Raw genomic sequence first — 23,515 nt, 5'->3', positions numbered from 1 at the left:
TCCTGATCCCGGTACATGCATGCGTAATATAAGAATAATGTGGTTAATTGTGCCATCATCAGTACCAGACCTGCAGCACTAAAGGCATTAAGAATAACAATATAGAAATAGCCAGTCTTCTTGCTGACTGTCTGGTTTGCTTTGGTAGGTCATAAATTCAAGATTCATCAGTGTTAAATTGAGAACGTTTCTCAACCAGTTAAAAACTCTTTAAGAGGAAGAAAAAACGGCTTTTCAAATGTTTTATGACGAACTGAATGCATTCAACACGTTCAACACGTTTGATCCACACACACACTTTTCAGTAAGAAACACTGAATGTAAACCAAACTTATTTGCACCTTTAATTTCATGTAAATGTGTAGCTCTTGTAGCAATACCTCATTACAGACAGTAGGGGTCCCTCCCAGCTTAAAATGGTGTAATCTGGTGTAGCACGCTTCTTCAAAGTCACTCTCATGAATATATATGTAAATCTTTATTAAATGTTACTATGAGGACCTACTATGAGTCCACTACAAACAGATTTTGGTATATACATTGAGCTTTTATAGTCCTTATAGTCTAGTGCCAAAACTCCCCTGTCCCCCACACACACACACCAAGAATATGTTCAACAATTCATTTTAAAGTGGGACATGTAAAGTTAACACGACTAAAGCGCTTGTGCATTAAGAGAAAATCATCATCTCAAACTCTGACAGCCTGTGTATCCCTTACACCGTATGTTGATCTCCTGTGCGAGTTCACTAATAAGACAAGTCTGCACAGGGAAGCTAATTCCAGAGCTTCAGCTTCCTCCACTGTTCCAGTGGAAACTGTCATTTCCTTGGCACAGCCCGCCTTCACCTATTACACTCTGAGTGCACTTAGCGGGCATGTCGTCAACATTCTAATGGTTTACAATGACAGTGTTTTCACAGTACTTATTCTATCTAATCATCCCAGGGTTATCATATTGTAGGTGAGTGTGCATGTGTGTGTGTGTGTGTTTGAGTGTGGGCGGGCGGGCTGTGTGAGCATGCAATATTTGTAAGTGTGTGTGCATATTAAGATATATAACATTTGTGTGTGTGTGTATGTGTGTGATAGAGAGAGAGCATAACAGCATTCCTGTGGTTAGTGTGAAGTGTTAGCTTTGTACTAAGGAGACCTTTGACTGAGAGAAGCTTTGTGAGCTGCAGCTACTAGGAGCTGCAGGCTGCGGACAAGTCAGTGCAGGCTATGCCACATCACACACACACACACACACACACACACACACACACACACATACATACATACACACACCTGTAAACTCAAACATTCACATAGGCAGAGCTTAATGTTATTTATCAGTAACAGCTCACATATTGCAACATGCAATCCTACACATATACGCTCCTGCAGCTCTCAGTGACTGCACTGCTTTTTTATGTCTTTGTTGCCAAATGTGACACAACCACATCCTCCCTCCGCACGCAGCCAAACATCCTATCAGGAATTCTCTGGCTGCCTCTCTGGAAGTGGCAGCTGATCCAAGCTCATGGAAGAGCAACAATCAAGCCGCAGTGCGAAACCTATCCACCTATTTATCACACCGGTTGTAGACATGATGTGGTGGCTGGGGAATGTTCTGCCACACACCCCACCTTCGTATCTGCTTTCCTCTTCTCTTCCTTTCTCTCTTTCTACCCTGTTCTTTTTTTTTCTCTCTCTTTCATCTTTTCTCCTGCTCATCCCTCTTCGACTCTCTTTCTCCCCTTTCTTTTTTTTCAGGCTTTACACCCCCCATTCACCCTTTCATCTCTTTGTCTCACACTCCTTTTTTCTTCCCGCCCTTGTGAACTCCCATTACCCACATTACAAAAGAAAACACCCACATGATTTACTGAAAATACTTCATGCAAATGACTTATGACAGGCCTTAGGTCTTATTTCTTTAGATATACATTTAGCTGACACAGAAGCTCAAGTGATTCCTCCAACAATCCACTGCTTTCTTTAAGAACATGCAGTTAATCAGGACATAAAGAGTGCTACTGCCCCTGATGCTGGGTAACACTGGCCTTAGCAGACAGATGGAGGGAAAGTTAGAGAGCAGGAGAGAGGTAATATGGAAAAATTGCAAGGTGAGAGTAAGGGCTAGATGGGTGTATGATTAGGGAAAGGTGCAGTGCTTGTAATTACCTGTGTGTACAGGCACTGAGGGCTGCTCGGTTTCCTGTCTCGCTATTGGTTGCCGGTCTTCCACCGTGGTTTCCACTGGAAATAAAAACACACACATTAGATTATTCGCATTTCTGGGGCTGCCAAAGCACCTAAGAAAACTAGTAACAAATTCAACAGAGTTTCAGTGTTGCATAATCTAAATACAGCACAGAAGCATTATCCAGCCCACTGCGCAACACTTCTTGGCAGAATAATGATGTACACTTAGTCTCAACAGAGGCCCGCATCGAAATCTGTCCAAAAATAGCAGCCAGAGGGACCGTGTGTGGAAACAAATTGTATCTTTTTCCTTTTCAAAACAGGAAAATGGTGGCAGGAATCTCCCCCACACAACCATACACAAACAAACAAGGTCGGGGAGCTTGAAACAAAAATACGATTCCTTTGATAATCTACAGCATGAACCACTTGGCACAAACTAAGGTCTTTTCCCACCAAAGTTTTGTCTATGCCTTTTCCCAATCTGCTCCACAACATGAAGGCTCCTTTGTTGTTGGGCTTTGCGTCGGAAAGGAATGTGACAAGGATTTCAAAGGGCTGGACAAAAGCACTCTGTCATTTGGAGAGAGCCCTGTAATACAGCAGAGAGCGCAGAGAGAGGGGTGGGGGGCTGCGGCGGTTTGCTCTCCTCAGAAAACTCATCCAGTAATCAGCTCAACACCTGAACAGCTGTTTCTGCTGCTCAGATCAGGGCGCACACTGATGGGCATGGACGCACGTGCATGTGCGTGCAAACGGACACTGATACAGACGCATGAACAATGGAGACGGGGACAATTACACACTCACATTGTAATACATCAAAGCCACCTGACTGTATGTAATAAAATACACAAGATCACAAGAGCTCCTCAGAACACACAGTCTTACAGACACAGACTTGTTTACTCGAAGGGAGAAAAAGTTCAGAGATAGATTTTAATGTCTGTAAGTTACAGTTATACAGTTGGTATTAGCTTAAAAAGACTTTCTAGACAGCTTCCCACTCTAGACCTAATTATCTAAATGTCTGTGAATAAAAGGTGGGGGTAGACGGTAGCTCAGTCTGTAGGGACTTGGCTTGGGAACCAGAGGGTGGTCAGTTCAAGCCCCAGAACTGGGGCTGGTAGCTGGAGAGGTGCCAGTTCGTTTCCTGGGCACTGTGCCCTTGAGCAAGGCACCAAATCCCCCCCACTGCTCGGGGCGCATGTCTGTGTGCAGCCCCCTTACTCTGACATCTCTTTGAATTTCCCCTCGGGGATTAATAAAGTATATCTTCTTCTTCTTCTTCATGGAGGTAGATGTGGTAAGCAGTAGTATGAGATTATGTCTTTTCAAATACATGGAGATATATGAGCCCCTTATACACTGCCAGTTCAAGGTGGGATTATTACGCCTCTGTTACGCTTCGTCTTCTATGTAGAACGCATGGAGGCGGAATGGTGGGGTGAAGTTGTTCCGCCTCTGAGCCGAGGTAGTAACAGAGGCGTAACAGAGGCGAAACGGCGTCAGTGTGAACAGCGCAGCCAGCAGGGCGGAAAAGCGGTGTGTGGGTGTTTTTGAAGCACGCGCTGTTTGTTTACACCTCGCGCAAGTTTTGCTTCGGCAATGCCGGAACGCTGTGTAAAAACACACATACTGGGGCAGCTTTACGCTGGCGTTGCTTGGTCCAATGTAGAATGGCAAAGGCGGCCTGACGCCGGAGATTTGTTACGGCGCTGAGGGGGAATTGAAATGTAAAAAGGGTTTCCTTACAAATCTAGAGCTTTCACATGATATGTGTCATTCAGCCAGACAGTGGGTTCATGTCAGCCAATCTCTTGTTTCGTTTGGCCCCACCTATCAGTAGCAAATTACTTACAAGTCCGGCCAGTAAAACTTCCAATTGCTGCAACACTTACCCAACGTTTTTGACTTATTCAGCTAGGCTGTTTCTTTACTATTTCAGTAGATGCAATTTAATAGTGCAAGCAGCAGCACGAGTGAGTGAGAAGCCCTACTTGTGTGTGCAAAGCGAGAGCTCTTACTCTGAGGACACTGGGACATCGGAACCTGCTTGAGCCGTGTCCCGTTTCGACAGGCAAACACCTCCATCTGACACTGGTTCTGGTAGATCTGCCCGTTGGACCCACAAACAGGCTCCCCGTCATAACCGCAGTCCCTGTAGCAAGTGCAGCGCTCAAACTGCTCCTCCTCCAAGCAGCCAAACACATTGTTGCACTGATTCGCCTGCACAAAACCTGCAGAAAAAACATGTTTTTTAAGAGACTGATAGAAGTGGGGCATCTGTGATTCATTAAGGGCATAGCATCAGTCTCACCTATCCACTGATTGGTTGAACTTTCCACCTCGTTGCAAGTGGGCCCGTCACACAGCTCCCGTGCCAGCGGACTGCTCTCGCTAACGTTGTAGAACCGGGTGGCCTCGAAGGCTGCATGACAAGCACAGACCCACACCGGCACGTTCACACATCCACACACACAAAACAATGATGACGCTCACCATAACTAGGTCATAACTTCCCCCATTTCCACAAAAAAATAAGCCACTTCATAAATCACGGTGAGTTAGACAGTTTTCCTACTCTGCAACTCTTTAAACAGTAGTACTTAAAATATACATCAGAGGCACACCTGGTTCGTAGTAGTCATAGATCTTGACCGGAACAGGCGCTGTCTTGCCCACAATGTATTCCCTGACAGCTTGGAAGGCCACACACGTCATACACTGGCTGGGGATCTAAGAGGTGGTGACAAACACAGAAGATATATGGACAAAAACATTCAGAAGCACAGACAGATGTAGAGAAATGGAACGACGCATGCAAATATATTTTTATTCTCCCTAACCCTGTGTAAACTCTGTCTTTTCACACATATAAAGTATTCTTTTCCACATGAGCAAAGCGCAGGGGAACTTTAATTGAACTCACCTCATCAAAGTAGAACAACACTTTTCTCCCACTCAGCTCGTATCTCTTCAGACCCACTCGCTTGTCCATCAGCAGCTGCTCAGAACGACGAGAGAAAATCTCAGCGTGAAGAAAAACACACAACAAGCAGGACTCAAGCAAATCTGAGCAGATGCAGAGTTAAAAAGATTTTGACCTGGCTTAGTGCTGAAAGTTTGCAGGTTATATGTGTGTGTTAGTGTGTTGTTTATGTCCTTAGTGAAGCACTATACTGGTATTTTCTGGCATTACCCTGTTAAAACTAGCACATGCTACAGCTTTTCTAACAACAACAAGTTCAACCAGGCAACATTTTTTTTTTATAGAAATCAAAAATGTATCTACACATATCTCTCACTAATCCATTATATTACATAATATAGCAAATACTAAAAACTACAGCTGACAATGCCAAAATTAATCTAAGACTCAATGCATATGTAGAAAATGTACATGTATAAGCTTGTTTTACATTTGAATTAAACATTAATTGATACCTAGAAGTCATGAACATGGAAATGGACATAAATAATGATCAGCACCACAGTCGACTGGACAGTTCCAGCTTTTGTCATTTTGACATGTTGATAGTGAATAGTCCTGAATATGAGCTGTTATAAATCATTGTAACCTGGGCACAACTTTTTGCCTTCAGGTATAGTTCATGCCTTTTTAAAGCTGCTTTGTTGTTCAGCCAGTGTTGTATGAAAGTATCTTCAACATAGGAACTTCAAAGTGACGATACTGAATCACGACTGTCACTGACTGATTCAGTAGCTGTGAACTTGACTGCGTAGAGAGAGCATCTTTATACATCCCTAGACTCAGTTTATCACTCTGCTCTTAGATTCGTTACTGGATCCCTACAACACTCATCATTGTATTCTGTACAACAAAGACGGTTGGTCTTCTCTGACACAGAGGCGTGATACATACTTGTATCTTTTTATCTATAAATCCCTTAGTGGACATTCACCGCCGTGCATATCATCCAAGCTGAACTGGAATACTGGAACCTACAAAACTCGCTCTACTGACTGTCTTATGCTTCAAGCCCCTCACGTTTACTCTGAACTTGGGAAATCCGCCTTTAGTTTTTGTGCTCCAAACATGTGGAATTACTTACAACACACTCTCAGGATTGACACTCTAATTTCTCTCGGACAAATGAAGGCGACGATCTCAAACCACTTCACCTCAGCTTGTGAATGTTTTTATTAATTACTCTGTTTTTGGTTGTTTTAATTGTGTCGTTTTCTGTATTTCGACATCATGGCAAATGAGGGAAACCTCAATGATTTTTGAGGCTTGAATAAAGGTTTGAATGAATGAATGATTGAACACTTTCAGCTGTGATACACACAGTGTGTTTGCGGTGTTAAAAGCTTGTGAATAAACAATAAAATCCACAATCATGTGATGAATGTCACCAATACATACAGGCCAGCTAATAACTGTATAACAGTACTCAAACAGACAGAACTTACTTACTATACTGAAGTCAGTCCTGAACATCGTGATGGGATAAATGGTGATGTGTTCACTTACTGTTTTATGTTCTGAATTTAATGCATACAACCGACTGCATGCTCGGTGACTCTGATCTTTAAACTGAACTATAAGGAGTATTTGTAATCAGAAAGGTGTCTCTTACACCTCTTGTACAGTAGCCTTATCACCCCTCTCACAGAGTCTGTATGGTCTTACATTTGCATGTGCACTGTGGGCCACATACTAGAATGAAAACCATATGCACTCTACCCTGACATGATGGCTGGGGAGGAACATGTGCAGCACCAATCATGGCCTGGGCTAGGCCTGTATACGTTGAAATAAAAAAGGGATCACCTGATCAGTGATTTATGCTAAGAGTGGTACTTTATGTACCTTGAGCACAAATGTATAGCTGGGTCAGACGTGCCTGCCCATATCTTGTAAATATGACTTTATGAATGAGTAATGAGGAAGTTGTTTACTGCAAATTTGAGAGTGTTCATAGAGAGCCAGCAGAGTTAATTCCACCCACGGGGGGATTTCTCATTCTGTCAAAGGTGGCAGCCTTTGGACAGCAGGGGTTTATGAGGTGCTCAGCCTGAGCTGGCGCCACCGAGACAAACACACACATAAACACACGCACGCACACACTAGTTGTCCCTCTGTTTACAAAAGCATTGTTTGTCTATCGAGCAACAAAACATTGCCAATGAACTCCCATAGCTCAAAAATTATATGTGCAGTGTGTTCTCAGCTGTTAAATAAAGCTCATTATATGGGGTGATAAGAGGCTGTGGTAACTCCCAGTCAGTCATCGGACTAATCATTCATGACTACAGCTTCCATGAAAGCAACTAGACATGACTGCAGAAGCCAAGCTTGCCACCATAAATTGAGGAATGCAAGTGGCAGTCGGGCAGGCAGCAGTAAAACTCCAAGGGAGGCCAGCAGGGGTGTAAACTGAGCTTGTTAGCCACTGCAACTCAGGTCAGCCTCCACCAACACACTCGCAGGAGCGTATGTGTGTATGTATGTGTGTGCATGTGTTTAACATCTCCCCAGGTAGCCAGAGAGGTGGCTCTTATAAAAAGGTGGAAGACTGCAGTCTGAAGCCCCATAATTGTCTCGTAATGAGAGACAGGCTTCTGATGGGTGGCTGGGGAGCTGACCTGGATCCAGCCCTTAAGTTTAACATCACTCTCTCATTCACAATAAGTCTTTAAATCGGCCGTCCATCCTGCTCTTGCTTCTCCTTTGTCCTGTCTACTGTTCATTTGAGTCCATCTGTCTGTTCCCGTTGTCCTTTAAAAACACTACTTTCAGCAAAGGTGCCTCATGTGGCGCAATGAGGTGTGTGTGTGTGTTTGGTCTTGTTGGCCCGGAGAGGTCAAACTGCCTCTGACCCTGAGACATTGTAACTTCACAGGCTCTGAGCTGGCTGGTCTTTCTCCTATCATACCTTAAAAAAACACCATAAAAAGGACCCTCACCTTAATGACCATTCCCGTGACCAAGACACACATGAAATACTTTCACACGGCACATGTGTGTAACATACAGCGCTTTAGAAGGCATGTCCCACTTGAAGGAAGCATTCAGGATCTGTGCTGTCCAACAACTTCAGTGGAAAGAATGACTGCTGAGTGTTTGTTTATGCCAATAGTAAGGGGATGCATACTTGTGGGTGTGAATGTGTACATGTGAAATTAAGGGTTTGCAAAGGAAACAGGAGTCTGGTGAATTCCGTGACATACTGCTTTTGTCAAATTGCCTCCAGATGTGAACCCATCTGTCTCTCTTTGTACCTGCCTTTGCATTTGACCACTTACTTGACTACTTGTCCTGCCTGGTTAGCAATCTGTCAGCCAACAATATGGGTGTCCATGGGTTTGTATATATTAAGGATGATGTCTCTAAACCTTTGGAGAAGTGTGTGCATGTGTCTTAATGTGATTGCATACCCTCTCTAGACTTTCAACATCTGCTCGGAAACCAGAAATCATCGGAACTTCTATGACGGCCATGTTGGACGAGCCGGAATGGAGCCACCTAGACAGAGATTGAAAATGGGTGATTGTTAAAAGCAAAGCTTTGCACATGTGACATGGTACATTCTTGACTTGTCAGTAGTGTGTCTTCTACCTGGCACAGACTTCTAAAGAAATGTGGAAGTCCATTTTGTCCTGGTAAGCAGCTGGGTCGTCATCGTCGATCGGTGCCCGCCGCTTCCGGTTAAGCTCAGAGCGGTTGTCAGCGCGGCTTCGGGAGCGCAAGGACGGATGACGAGGCGATGATGAAGAGGAGGACGGAGGCTGCTGGTGTCGCTCCTGAAAAGGCTCTTTCAGGTCCACCTTGAGCTGGAAGGCTGGCTTGGATACCGGGTCAGGTAGGTTGTAGGACACATCGATCTATGGACACACAGGGAGAAGTTGGAGGGTATTGTTAAAGAAGGAAGAAGGTTGGATTTCAATAACATTTTGTGCAGACATTCATGGTTCCCTGAAGATGAATCTTGATATCTTTCATAATCACCTTAGTTGTCCTATAGAAGGTAGAAGTTGTAACTAATTCTCTGGTTTATCACAACATCCAAAAGAGGGATTGTCCCAAAATTTTGTACGGACATTCGTGATCCCCAGAGGATGAATCAGCCTAGATATAATGATTCTCTAGGATTTCCACAAGAGCTAGCATGAGGTGTAAATCTTTAGTTTTGATGTCTCGGCAACTAATTAATGAATTGCCATAAATACATTGGTGCATACATTCATGTCCTCCTTAGGATCAATTACAAAAAAACTTTAATCTAAAGCTATCATTAGGTCAAATCTCTTGTTTTATAGTTCTTTAAAGGAATAATCTTGAAGATTTTCATTTAAATAAATGTCTATTAAGTCACTATCTATCGCCAAATGAGGTAACACAATGGTGATTGAGACTATGGCCCACTGATGAAAGCCTTTGCATTTGCAGTATTACAGACTGGGTGTCTTGTGCAACTTTCATGGATAAAATCACAAGCGGTGCCCAGTTAGTGACGCGTTTCCCATCACCCAGCAGTGGTTGGTCTGCCAGAGAGGTTAGGCGGAGCTAAGCAGCTGCTCTTCCGGTCTCTTCCAGTGTTGCGAGTAAACAGTAATCTACTATTGCTGAACAAACAAAGAAAAGATGGATGACTACAGATACAACTTCAAAAAGAAGTGAAAATCCAAAGAAAAAGAAACAAATTGGACGCTCAGATGAAGGCCAACAGTCTAAAGAGGAAAATCAAGAGTTACAACCGTAACAAAGGGAGCGTCTTTAAAGTATGCCTTCAAAACTAATCACATCTTATCAAGTTGCTTTTTACCCTTTGTGATGTCAGCTGGTATTTACAATTCACCATATGTTTTGTTTGTAGTTTTACTTTTGCATATGAAGAAATGAGCAATAACAAACAGAGGCCCTGTCAGTTATTGGTTATTATGTCTTCCATCAAAACAATGGTTTGAGAAATATTTGGTATGGGGTTTGAGGCAGATATTTGTAAAAAATACAATTAAATATATACATGCATATATACATATATATATATATGTATATATGCATGTATATATTTAATTGTATTTTTTTTTTATATATATATATATAATGGTTGGAATCATCGATGGGCAACATCCAACTTCGAGTGTAAATATTTAAGACCTCCGGCCTTGAAAAGACTAGAAAGTCGGGGGGAGAAAAGTCTTAGGCAGCTCTTAAAAGCATAAACCACAAATCATATTCACTGGCCACAAGACACGCATTCAGAGGACTACTATTTCAGCCTGAGGACAACTCGCTGCTTTGATGCTCTTTTTAATTTCACAGGAGATTATTATTCCCAGAAGTGTACACATTCTGAATAAATCATCCAGTCTGATTTGAGACCTTTGCAAAGCTACTAAATAATATTCCTGAGGCACAGGACGTATACTCATCACATACAGTACGTCTGCAACACACACTCAGGCAGGTCTCTTTGATTGCCCCGCTCTTGTATTTCATTAGAGCCCAGGTGCTGCTGGCCCGAGGGGCTGTCAAAGGGGTGTGTTGACGCACAGAGAGGTGTGGATGGAGAGAAAGTAGAGAGGGGTAGAAGTGTGAGGAAAGAAATTGTGTGTTTGTGTGTGAGAAACCTGCTGCGGTGAACGAGTTGGAAGACATTTAAAGCACTGCACTGCACATCTGTTGTCGTAGCTGGCACTGCCTGAGTCAAATTCAAGTCAAATCTCACAAAAAAAAAAGACTGTAAACATCTTAGATCATGATTGCTTCTTCATGAACTCATTTGTTTGGTTTTAAAGCAAACTTGTGTGATAAGAAGAGAGAGAATTTCATTGAACAAAGAGGAAAGATGACTCCTACTGTTTATGATAAGGGGTTTTTGTTTGTCTGTGATGAGGTAGGAAGTAAACAACATCCTGTCTGCGGTACCGGAGGAATCAACACATTCCAAAACAACTTGATAAATCCTACCAGATTACTCCAATTTACAGCGAGGCAATACAGTTCCTTTTTGGGCAATGTTCAAGACTGCAAATATGCCTGTTTGTGTGAGTTATACAATACCTGCATGAGACAGCAGCCTTCTCCTTTAGCGCTGACAAAAAGGCCTGTGGGGATACTCGGGATCTGAGAAATAATAGAGAGTCCAAAGAAAGAAGAGAAACAAAGAGAGTCAGAGGGGGCAGGGAGAGGTGAATGAGTCATTTATCAAGTGAATGAATGCTGTAGGCTGCTGCGCTGCCACTGGTGCTTCCCTGGCTACCAACCAGCAGGACTTAATTGCCCCCAATTAAGCTGACACCACTAATCACAGCAGAGGAACATGCCCGGCAGAGAGAGCGAACTGCACTCTCACCTGAGCCACTCTGGCTGTCTGCTGGAGCACTTTTACTCGCACAGCGGCGCTGACCTGACGCCACAGTGGCCTGGCCAAGGTCGTTCGTGCCCACACTGTCAAGTTTGTAATGTGTGGGCAACCAGGCTTATAAAACACAGTTATTAAATCAACAGACCAACAAGGTGCTTTTGGGAAATCCAGCCCAGTTAAGCCTAGTTTGGTTTGGCAGTGTGAAAAGGTCTTGGCTACTAAACAGCCGGACATAGAAACACGGAGATTAATGTTTAATGCCAGAGTGTGGCTCTGGTGCATACCGGAGTCATAAATCACTATAATAAAAAGGGAAATGTTTTAATTTGCTTTAGAGAGCTGGGTTTTTCTTTAATAAAATGTCCTCCCAAAAGAACTGGTAATCATTAGTGAAAGTGACAATTTATGTTGATAAAGCTGGACAAACAATTGCAGCATCTTTCCTCGTCTGCACGCAAAACTCTAAAGAGCTGCTTGACACTAAAGAATGATTCTTATTAATAATTGGTTGCATAGATATTTTACTTTGGCACTCTGCAGGAGCTTCTTGTTGTCCTTGTTGAGTTCAAAGGTCTCCTGGAAGTCGAGGTTGGTGGAGGCCAGTGAGATGGTGAGGTTGACCCCGCCCACATAGGACAGGATGGCGTACTCCGACAGAGCCTGCAGGGCTACACATGTGTCCTGCACAGGGTGGTAAGAAAGTAAACAGAAGAAAAAAATTAAATTGTATTGTCATTTATTTGATTATTAATTACTTTTTTAAACACAAAGAAAGTTGTTTTATTAGTGGATGAACCAAAAGACAAGAGAAGCAGAAGAGAAACAGGCCAACCTGTGTGGATGAGAAGCCACCCAAGGCATTCCTCTGCTGGGAGAGCCATTTGACCACAGGCAGGGCAGACGCCACATCCCCCAGGAGGGTGTATGTCAGGAGACCATAGGCGGTCATCTCCACCTCTGCTGACACCACTGGGAACAGATAATTAAGATGACTCCATTTGGATTCTGTATTTTATTTCGGGGATCAACACAATATCAGATCTGTGTGTTTGGCCAAGAGGATGACAGGAAGCCGATTCTGCCTCCTCCTATATTACCAATAAGTAGGTTATATTAGATACAATGATCGTGCAGTATACCTGACTGAGAGAGGCCATCGCTGAAGCCCATGAAAGTGTCCTCATCTGTCATAGTGCTGCCAGTCAGACTCCAGTGGGTGAGTCCGTCTGCAAAGACAAACAGAGTGATGTGCAGACAGAGAGGGCGCAGGGGCGACAGTGTGTCATATGACTCATTGTATCAATATTTTAATTGTGTGAATCTTTCAGCAACTATGCAACCAAGCCCTGTGCCTTCATTGCACTTGGGGATAAGATTTATGCGATAGAGTAAACTCGGTCAAATCTGCAGAAAGTTTCAGTATAAAGGAAGAGAAGGAAGCGGCCATAGGAAACCGACTGTGAGATAAGAAACAGAGGGGGAAGGGGAGGAGGGGACTGAACTACTGCTGAGGAGTACAGTAGCTCCTTTCACAGTCGTTCCTGTCCTGTAACTGGTGCCTGACTACTTGTTAAACTGCAAGCAGCCTCAGGGCAGGAGGCTTTAACTGTAGATCTGTGATGGTGTTGTGCTGTTGCAAAGAGCTAATCATAGAAAAATACATTTGTCTGGTTGTTACAGAATACTTATTCAACATCTGGTCTTTGATTATCACCTGTAGCAACATCTGTTGTCCAGGTTCTTAAGCTTTAATGAATGAACCTCAATCGGCACAGTGATGAGCGTGGTAGTACCTTGTGTGATGGCCATGTGGTTGAGGCGGCGCAGGGCCAGTGGTGCATAAGGGCTGCGTAGCAGAGCCAAGGCGTATGCAGACAGGGCCGTGGTGTACGGGTCATCAGCAGAGTAGGTGTTGCTCTCCAGGAAATCTTTGGCTTTGGCAACTGCCACCTTCTCTTCCTGGAGCAGATGGGACAGCGCATGAGAAACACAAAGTAACATGTGATAATGGTCATGCTTAATATCTGTATTCTATACTGAATGATTTTTATTTTGGATATTTGAGTGTTGCAGCTGTTCTGCAAGGAAGGACACGAGTGAAATAAGGTTGTGAATCTAAGCAGATAAAAATTATGAATCGTGGTGTCTTAGCTCTACGGACAGATTACAGAACATACATTAAAAGTAAACAAATGTTTTAAAAATCTTTTTTCTTCCAATATTTGTGAACTGTTTAACTTTAAAATAGGCAAAATGTACATTGATTCGCTCAGGCGGCATCCTCTTGGGCTGAAAATTATAGGCTCTGAAAAAAGTGCTAAAAACTGCAGTTCCTCGAGTGGCCACTTAAGAGAGAGCAAGTCAATGCCCATTAGGCCCCATATTAAAATGCCAAACTCTACAGCAGAAATTAACATGTTTACAACCTGGTAAAAATAGTACCAGTATTATAGTACAAACATTATAATACCCATCCTCACATATTGTAATAGTTTTTGTTCTCTAAAGCTGTTTTTCCATTCATGTAAGGGGACATTTTTTTTTATATATGTCACCTTATATAAATTATATGAAATGAAATTGTAACCTGTTAGAATTATAAAAAAAACGTAACTTAAATAATGAGGGGCGTGGTTGGTTTGATTGACAGGTAGTTGAAGCTAGCTGCCTACTTGGTGTCACTTCACTACATTCATTGAACTTAACCTCTTGGCCATGTTTGTGTTACTTATGAAAATGCTGAAAAGTGACAGGAAATGTTCAGAGGAGAGAGTGGAGGATGACATGCACCAAATGACCGGCAGACCAGGAGTCGAACCTGAGATCAATGCGACGGAGTCGCCTGCTCTAACAACTGAGCTAAACCAGAGCCCCACTGGGCGGTTTGTTTTACTAACATGCTATATAAGAAGTCTGTGCTCCTGTTTTGTAATTGTTAGTGGATTCAAGTAATATTTTATTCATACGTTACAACTAATTAGCAGGTATCGATGTCTACGCTCACTACACATCGCTTGTTAGCTCATTTACTGTTTCTCATACACTGATTTATTGCTTGCTTGCACATCGGAGTCAGGATTGTTGGCTTTTCCCGGCAGAAAAGACAGCGGGCCGTAGTGATGAGAAGTACATTTTCAGTAACTAATGATCACACGTTGCTTGAGACTCTTCTGCAATCAACAAGCTCTCTAACCTTCTTTAGTTTGATTAATAAACAAGCGTGGTCACTTACCACCGCTAATATAATCTGTGGGAAACACAATGGGTAACTAGCTCACTTGGTAGTTAGTGAATTAGCCTCAGGCAAAGACTGTGTGGCCATGATACATTTTCATTGGGTAACCCCTCGCTCCTCTCCAGCAGCACCCTCTAGTCCAAGTATGGTCACTTCCTGTTTCAATAAACCAACATGGCGGCAGTCAAAATGCTAACTCAAGCCTTCATGACGTCTGTCAACAAACCAGTGTTTGACATCACAGTGGTTTTGTCAGTTATTTAAGGACTTGCTACATCTGCTGCAAGCTGTATATGCTGTATATTCTCCTGCAGCAACCGCAGATACGCCTCTTACATGACTAGACTTATGGCATGCCTTTACACAGACGCACACTATCATCGTCACCATCCTCTCCTCCAGTGTTCAACCGTCTCCTCTGCCTAGTTTCAGTTGTTGTTGAATAAACATTAATTTTGTCCATCAAAAAGTCGAGAGTTGACTTTCATCTCATGCAGATGTGACCTTCTCTCTCATCCATGAGATGATAGGCCTCCAGAGCCACTCACTGTAATTGGAGCAGTCATCTTTTAATTAAGTGAAATTGGAGGGGGGTTGAAGGTTCAGCTTTGATGTGAAGGATACCTTTTCACTTTTTATCAGTAGTAAAAGGACAGACTGGGAGAGAGAAGCCCTTTGGGATAGATAGCGGAGGAGAGAAGGGAGGCAGATGGATGGAGAGGAGCCAGAGAGAGGAAATGCTAAATAAAGAGTCAACCGTGTGGACAAAGGGAGAGATCAAAGGCAAAAACAATCAGAGGTTTAGAGGCTGTCATGTTGCCAGAGTAAGCACTGCATGCAGAGGATGATTTATGGTTTAACTTCCCCTTTTCATGTGTCTTTTACGGATTGAATAGCAAATATGATGCCAGTGTTTGATTATTTATGGCTTTTAGATAGATAAAGAAACATTGAGCCAAAAAAGATAAAGAATTAGAGCAACACAGATCAAAACAGAAAGGAGATAGGGAGGAATGCAACCGAGTTGTCTTTCACAGTACTTAATTGTCTTTGCATGTCAGAGTAAATCTTTTCATGTAGTCCAAAACATGATTAGGTATTAGATTAGCAGCACTGGGGCATAACAAATCTGAGTAGGCTGCCTGCCAGCACATCCATCTTCACAGCTATCAGGAATGCAGAGATATGTCCACACACGACCTGTGCTTTAATTCACAGCAGGCTGGTAGGAAGGACGGGCTACAAGTGGAGCAAGTGGGACAGGAAGTGCGCAATGTTTTCTCTCGGCGATTAAAAAGGTTGCTTCTTTAAACACGTTGGCAACATGAGTCAAATGTTTTAGGTGACAGATCAGGAAAAGTGGAGTATTTTAACTTTAAAGTACCGTCACTTTAAACACTGTTTAGTTCAACACTGAGCTGTGACTGTGACGGAGACTGCTTACCTCTGTGGTTATCCCCGTCTCCAACAGAGCTGCTACCACGTAAGCTGTAAGTGAGATCTTCCCATGGATTCCTCCCTGTAGACAAAACATAAACACACGTTTAGCACAGCTTTCAGTTAATTTCATGTTGTTTTATAGAATATGGAAATTAAGTAAATCCAGTGGCAGCCATGGGGGTGGCATTGCCTTTGGAAATGCACATCTAAGTACCAAAGATTTAAGCCCTCTCGTGTAAACATTTTAGGACTTTAAGATGTTATCCCGGTAACTTTAGGCATGCATTTCTCCAGATCTACTTAAGCTTGCTTAGAGGGTGGTCTGAATCATCTTGTACCTGACACATTTATACACTAAAAACTAAAGAATCATAGAATCACAGAAACCACGTCATCATCGTCTAAGGGAGAAATCAGAGATCCTTCAAGACGTCTAATGTAACGGGGACATACGAACATATCTTAACCCACGAAGACACAAGCATGTACCTGCAGGTCTTTGTTGAGGATACGTCCCATGGCGGGGAAGGAGCCATCATCTCGCTGATGTTTGATGAGCCAGGACTTGGCAGCACGAAGCTCCTCAGGGTCAATGAAGATGAAACCTCGAGACTGAGCAAAGGATTTCAGCACAAATGCTGTCAACCTAGAGGAAGAAGAGACGGGGTTGGAGGGGTGAGAGGAAGGAAAAGGGAAGGAGATGAGAGAGGAGAAATGTAAGATCCTTGGTAACATGTGGCGGCAAATCCCTCAAAAATACTTAACAATAAAGAGTTTTTCAACTGAGTGAGAAGTTTTCCACAAGCAGTCTTTCAACAGAGGGGGGTGGGGGGGGCTGTTTTTGTCAAAGATAGAGTGAGAAAGGACTCATATGTGGACAGATCTGAGGAAATGGAAAAAGGAGAGGATGCGGGGACTGGAGGGGAGCAGATGGGTGCAGCACAGTTTGATCATCGCTACAGGATGCGCCAGCTGTGCCATAGTGAATCTGATATCTCACACAGGCTAATCAAGTGTCTTCCTGCATGTATGTTGGAGATTCCCCAAAAGCATGCTGTAACTAATACAAACAGGGGTCCCTGGGTCCTCTGGCTGGCCTGGGAGTGCAACTGAAAGTTTATGAGCCGTGGTTTTGTGGGCCATGGCGAAGAAGGACCAGAGGAACCACAGAGAAAGGCCAAGGTTAGCCCTGGGGGACACGGCTGAGCTAATAAACACACACTCATCCATAAACAACGGACCTCCCGGTAGTGATCGAGAGCTGCAGTCTCGGGCCAACAACTCCTCAGTGACAGCGAGGCATTCCATAACAGCACCCCTGACCACAACTGACTGAAAGGATGAGGCAAGCTGCTTACCATAAAAGAAAGAAACACAAGATGGAAATGAAGAAATAAATAAACAGGTCGCGCTCTAGTTTCTCAACACGGCTCGTAAGAGAGAGAGAGCGGAATCCAAGAAAGAGCACCAGGGGAGATGAGTAAGAAAAAAACAACTTTGCTCTCATAAAGTGAAACATTAAATCTTCCCTGGCTGGAACCTGGATGTTATTTCCCCTCCGAGACAAAACTAGGGATGTAGCCACAAGCCTGCTGGAATTTTTAATGTTAAGTAATATTGTGTCAATGGCTTTAAATGTCAGGCCCCGGGGAAAGGTGCTGGAAAGTGTAACTATGATTTAGTTTGAGGAAGGAAGGAAGCACTAGACAAGCTGACTTCCACAACTCGGCCCTTGGCAGGGGTCAGCCCCTCCGGATCCCTTCTCTCTCTCTCCCCCCCCCCCCCCCCCCCCCCCCCCCCCCCTCTTTCTTTCTCCTGTTTTCTGACTTCCCACTTCCAAATCCCGTCTCTGAGCTGCTCCTATCCAGCCCGATGCTTCAAAGGGAAGATCTGAAGTTTCTATTTAAGACAATTCATGGGGAATGTTATGAGTTGGACTTGAAGAAATTGTTCCTCACTCCTGTTGAAGTGATTTAGCCTGTTTTTGGTGCTGTTCGTTTGTCAGCAGGAGTATAGGAAAACTACTGGCCTGATCGTCATGAAACTTTGAGGAACCCATTCAATTTGTACCGCATCGGACTATAGTCAAGCACTTTGGAACTGGCTCAGGATCTCACTTACTAACAAGCAATAATATTGCAGCAGATTCATTATATATTTGTACCAGGTGTTTTCTGCATTTGACAAATACATGTTAATTATGGGCTGCATGGTGCTGCAGGGGTAAGCACCGTCGCCTCACAGCTAGAAGGTTCCTAGTTCAAACACAGGTTCAGACACAGTGGGCCTTTCGTTGTGGAGTCTGCATGTCCTCCCCGTGCATGCGTGGGTTCCCTCCGGGTACTCCGGCTTCCTCCCACAGTCCAAAGACATGCTCGATAGGTTAACTTGTGACTCTAATATTGCTCGTAGGTGTGAGTGTATAAGGTTGTCTGTCTCTATGTGTTAGCCCTGTGATCGACTGGCTACCAGTCCAGGGTGTTCCACGCCTCTCACCCAATGACAGCTGGGATAGGCTCCAGCTTCCTGCAACCCTGAAAAGGATACCCGGTATAGATGATGGATGGATGGATGGATGTTAAGCAGGTGAAATATTTCCAATTTAGAGGTACATTAAAGCAGAGATGATACTTCAGCTAGGCCCAACCGTATTCTGAAATAGTTCAGACTACATGGTGGTTGTGCTTGCACATTTGTATAGGGGACTGAACTTTTAGCCTTGGCACAGGTCTGCGCTATCCGTGTTCCCTTCTAGATTAAACTGGATTAAGGTAACACATTACGAAAAAGGTTTTTCTTATTTTAGCCTTCTGAAGCCGATGATGGATTACATACTACCGCTACTATTGCAGCCAAACTAGGAAATTAAATCAAGACACAAGTATATTAAGAGTAGTTTTTGGCTGAACATTTTATACATATATTATCTATTCTATTTTTACTACCTTTTCTTTTGCACTTCATAAAAATAAATTATAGTGTGCATGTCACCAAATGTGAAGTCATGCAGGCTTGTTGCAGAGCTATCATTCTCCGACAGTTACCAACCTCGCTTATGTCCCCTGAGCCAAGCTAAAGCAAAGGTAAGAAAATAACATTAGCTTGACAGTTTGGCACAGCGCTGGAAAGAGCTATTAGTTTAATACAGCAGCAGATATCAGGTCTTTTAATCTCTGGTATTCAGCCCCCCCCCTCCCCTCCCGCACCATGCTAACGCTGTCAGATCAGTCTTTGGGCAGACACAAATGCCATGCCAGCCTCAACACGTAGAACCAAAGACTGAGACTGTCAGGGAAAAAAAAAAAAAAAGGACTGCCCCACTTTTATAAATATCTTTTAAGGGCAGGAGCTCCTGTTTGTTAAAAGCATTTTTATAGTCTAGCTACAAATCAGCTTTGTCTGTTTGCTCAAATGGTAGAAATGGGAAGTAATTTGTCTTTTTAACTACTTAATAACAGACGGATGAAAAGGCAATACAAAATCCATCTTGGAATTAAGGTTCTGGTTGAAATAAAGTTTGTCTTACATTAAGGCATGCAGTTTAAAGGGCTACGCTAGTGGTCAGTGGTAAGGGAATATATTCAATGAGAAGTCCTCACAAGCATGGCAATTGCACCCAATGCACCAATGTCCCTATCACTCTGTATTGCCGTAGGTAGAATAGGAGGTAGTTATCATTGAATTGAACATAAAAAGGAGCCAAGGAGGGGTTAAAATATACTCATAAACATTAAACATACAACATGTAATTTCTGTCTTTTACTTAATACAATACAGTTTGATGGCTTCTTGAAGTCGTGTGGGATCAGAGAATTTCTTGTTATTGTTAAAACACCACCCCTGCAGGTGAAAATCAGACATGACTCAGACATAAATCATGTTCACTGACAAGTATTGAAGTATTATTAATGTATTATTAATCATTTAAATAAAGATCCACAAGTAACTGTGAGCGAAAAACGCACTGTGAGGTTGAATAAAAGTAAGGATTTATCTTGTTTTGGACATTGTTGGAAACTATGGGAATAATCTTATATGTCAGTTAAGACATGTTGTTGGGAAATGTTACATATTTAGCCCTTAGGTCACTGAGCTTTTCGCTCACTCTGTGCAGCGTTTACAGCCTTGGCATCAGAAAAAGCAAACCATCGCTGCCAGCCCTTGTTATAATGTTCAATCTATTTATTAGATCCTGTCAATTTCCACTCAGATACATTTTTACAAGCTGGAATACATTAACACTGAATTACCGGTGCTTTTAAGCAGGTAGTAAACCAACTGCTCCTCTCATGAACTCTGAAACTAAAACAAATGCTGCGCTTGTTTTGGATGCAAACATGTTGTTGATGGATTCATTAAGTGTCTGATGCAGACGTACTGAAGGTTCACCGCCAAAGTTGTGCCCACAGCCCACACTTGTTGCCTCGGGCGCCAAGAAAAACTCCAAACAGTGCTTGTTACATCATATCCTCTAAAAGTCATGTAGAGGAGAGTCCAATGTTTCCACAGCTAGTTTGGTTTATAGTAAAGTTTAATGTTACCAATTACACCCAGGTAGTGAGTCAGTAAGAGGCACGCTCCACTGCTGTGTTCTATGTCAGAAAACGGTAGAGAGCCATTTGGTGAAGTGGTTCCAGGCGACTTGTCTCCAATAGTGGCATGAGTTCTTCTGTGGGGCCAAAGCAGCATGGGTCCCCCCTGTGCCACAGATATGAACCCTGATTAACTGCAAATAAACCCTGACTGCTTTGCCTACCTCAGGGATCCAATTATGCAGTTTGTTTATGATTCTTTGCTGTTTATATAACCTGCTATTTCACGGTGTTAGCTCCATTAAATATCATAATACCCACCTCGGCTCATAAATCAAGCAGAGGTATGAACATTGGACTAGGCCTCAAAACGCAAGCAGCAGAGGAGCAGCGGAGCTCCCCATCGAGAGCATTGATTTCACTTTTACAAATATCACGAGATGGTTCTGTCCGTCTCCCTGCCCCGAGACAGTGTGAACATGAAATAAACACCCACCGGTGATTCAAACAAATCGACAGGAATAGATTCATTTGAGCACAGCACGCTGAGATGCTGATAAAAACTTTATTGCTTCTATGTCCCGGTTGAAGCTGAAGAATGTGGCTACAGCTCAGGATAGTTTTGCTGGTATGAGTTGTGCAAACGTTATCGGCTACACCTACAACGACTTACCACATACTGCCAGAAGAATCCCGCTCTCCGAAGGCGCTGTAGGATCCATCCTGCCGTTTGTAGGTCAGCTGCCTCTGGTAGCCTGGGTAAGAATAAGAATGGCAGATGTATGGGGAGAGCAACATCAGCAAGGTGCGATCAATCTGTAGGCTCTTTACATACTGAATGTAATAGGATAAATGTAATTAGTATAATAGATAAATTGTGATTAGTAAGAGAAAACAGGATGAATCTGTAGGTTGTTTTAAACAAGAATAACTGCATGGTGATGATATGCCAACAAGTGAAGTTGATCAAGGTTGGTATAGTTCTCCTGGACATCGACAAAATAAAAACCCCTCCTGGGATTGCTGGGTGTGTGATGGGCATTTGGTCACAGTGACCTTGAACTTCCACTACCAAATTCTGACCACTTCATTCTTGAGTCTCAGCAGACAATTGTGCCAGATTTAAAAATGTTCCCTCCACAGAGTTCCAGAGAAATCATGTCCACGAGAATGGGAAGGACGTTAACTCACAACAACCTTGAATTTCACCAACTGACCACCAGAATCTGATCAGTTCATGCCTCAGTCCAAGTGGACATTTGGCCCAAAGTTTCCGGAGAATGTGACATATGTATGGATGAACAGATGGACCGATGGAAAACCTGGAAACATAATGCATTCAGCCAGTCTCTACTTTCATCATGTGATCTTTGAAGTTAAGGCTGGACACCAGAGGAACAAGATGACGTTAATGGCCTTAGTAATGCGTGGGGAACACTATGTTCAGCAAAGCAAGCTACGCCTGCAAAAATACCAAGTGTGGTTGGTAGTTGTTGTTGCTGCTACAACAAAGCTGCTTTTATTGGTCATCACAATTGCGCCATTACAATAAAATAGAGCATTTATGTTGCTTAGATAGGAGTGTAAACCTATTAGTGAAATCCACCTCTTCCTCTATAACACACTTGAGTTCTTCTAACATCCTGAGCCTTGTTACACATCTTAGCAGCTGTCTGAGTGCAAAGAAGCCTTTTCTGACAAGGGAGCAGGTTATTCTGTTAGCTTTAAGTCCGCTTTCATTGTCAGGATGGTAAAAATAACACTTGATCTTTGCCATTGCAGGATAGCCTATCGCTGGTAGAGCTAGAAAAAGTCTGTTATGAGTCACTGGTGGTAAATCAGTCTTTCTGAGCGTATGTGGAGAAAACAGAGGAGATGGAGAAAAGATTGGTCTGGGTAACTCTGAAAAACAACATCCATGTTCCAATCTGTGATCCAAAGTCTTAGCTGCCAGCCGGGCCAAGGCTCCACGGTTCCACAAACAAAATCTGTTATCCAAGGTAAACTTCATTCGAATAGTTTCCAGAAAACCCAACAACAACGTACAACTTGCCAACAGCTAGGAAACATTCCTTCCGCTCAGCATTAAGTCACTTTGTGCACAGTCAGGCCAGGAGGGATTTGACTTGTTGAGATTCAGGGCACACTCTGAGAGCATAATTGACGCTTTGCTTTCCTCTGCTTAGACAGCTGCTTGCTAATTAGAGGCAAGTCAGCAACATTTCGTTAATGCAGCACATCTTTGGATAAACAAGTCATGAGGTATCTGCCCAGTCGCACATATGTGTGATTCAGTGGTCCCGAAAGGGATCGTTTGAGTGTTTAATATTCGATTATTGATTCAGGGATTTTTTTGGGAAAAGACATGGGATAGGCTGTAAAGACCAAAATAGACAGTATATTTAAAGCTTACTAAGGAGGCCATCTTTAACCCACTGGGATACGTTTGCATTCAAAGTTTGGTCTATGAGTGCAACTAGCATGTCATCCAGTTACAGTTTCTTTACCTTGCAGAAGGTAGTCAGTAGCTTCATTCTCAACCTCAGAGCTGAGCTGCCTCGTCTTCTGCAGGTACTTGAGAACAAAGACGTTGGGGGCAAAGTGGATCATGTTCTGCTCCCCACATCCAAAGGGGAGCCGCAACAACTTGTCCAGGTTATTAAGAGTTGGCCCCATCACATCCCCTGATACAAGAACACACAAACAAACACACACATAGGATAGGTTAAGGATATACATATGATTAAAATGGACATAGAAAATGAATATTAATGTTTCTA

At 43.1% G+C, this 23,515-nt stretch overlaps 1 protein-coding gene across 1 annotated transcript in view; it reads right to left on the bottom strand.

Moving 5' to 3' along the window:
- Positions 1-23,515, bottom strand: part of cpamd8 (C3 and PZP like alpha-2-macroglobulin domain containing 8) — a 41,860-nt gene that overhangs the window by 2,032 nt on the left and 16,313 nt on the right. Inside the window, exons 28-43 of the mRNA XM_069680640.1 lie at positions 23,243-23,419; positions 21,409-21,490; positions 16,693-16,849; positions 16,208-16,282; positions 13,322-13,487; positions 12,668-12,754; positions 12,361-12,497; positions 12,054-12,209; positions 11,225-11,287; positions 8,777-9,042; positions 8,596-8,683; positions 5,123-5,197; positions 4,824-4,929; positions 4,511-4,621; positions 4,218-4,430; positions 2,170-2,244 (exon numbers count right to left, since the gene is read on the bottom strand). Of these exons, the coding sequence (XP_069536741.1) occupies positions 2,170-2,244; positions 4,218-4,430; positions 4,511-4,621; positions 4,824-4,929; positions 5,123-5,197; positions 8,596-8,683; positions 8,777-9,042; positions 11,225-11,287; positions 12,054-12,209; positions 12,361-12,497; positions 12,668-12,754; positions 13,322-13,487; positions 16,208-16,282; positions 16,693-16,849; positions 21,409-21,490; positions 23,243-23,419 (2,034 nt within the window). The remainder of the gene's footprint in view (positions 1-2,169; positions 2,245-4,217; positions 4,431-4,510; positions 4,622-4,823; positions 4,930-5,122; positions 5,198-8,595; positions 8,684-8,776; positions 9,043-11,224; positions 11,288-12,053; positions 12,210-12,360; positions 12,498-12,667; positions 12,755-13,321; positions 13,488-16,207; positions 16,283-16,692; positions 16,850-21,408; positions 21,491-23,242; positions 23,420-23,515) is intronic.

The sequence above is a fragment of the Semicossyphus pulcher genome, unplaced genomic scaffold (assembly GCF_022749685.1).
Source record: "Semicossyphus pulcher isolate SPU_LCO1_2020_fin unplaced genomic scaffold, fSemPul1.0.p SCAF_4, whole genome shotgun sequence".
NCBI classification, from domain to species: domain Eukaryota; kingdom Metazoa; phylum Chordata; class Actinopteri; order Labriformes; family Labridae; genus Semicossyphus; species Semicossyphus pulcher.
This window is presented reverse-complemented; position numbering and strand designations above follow the sequence as displayed.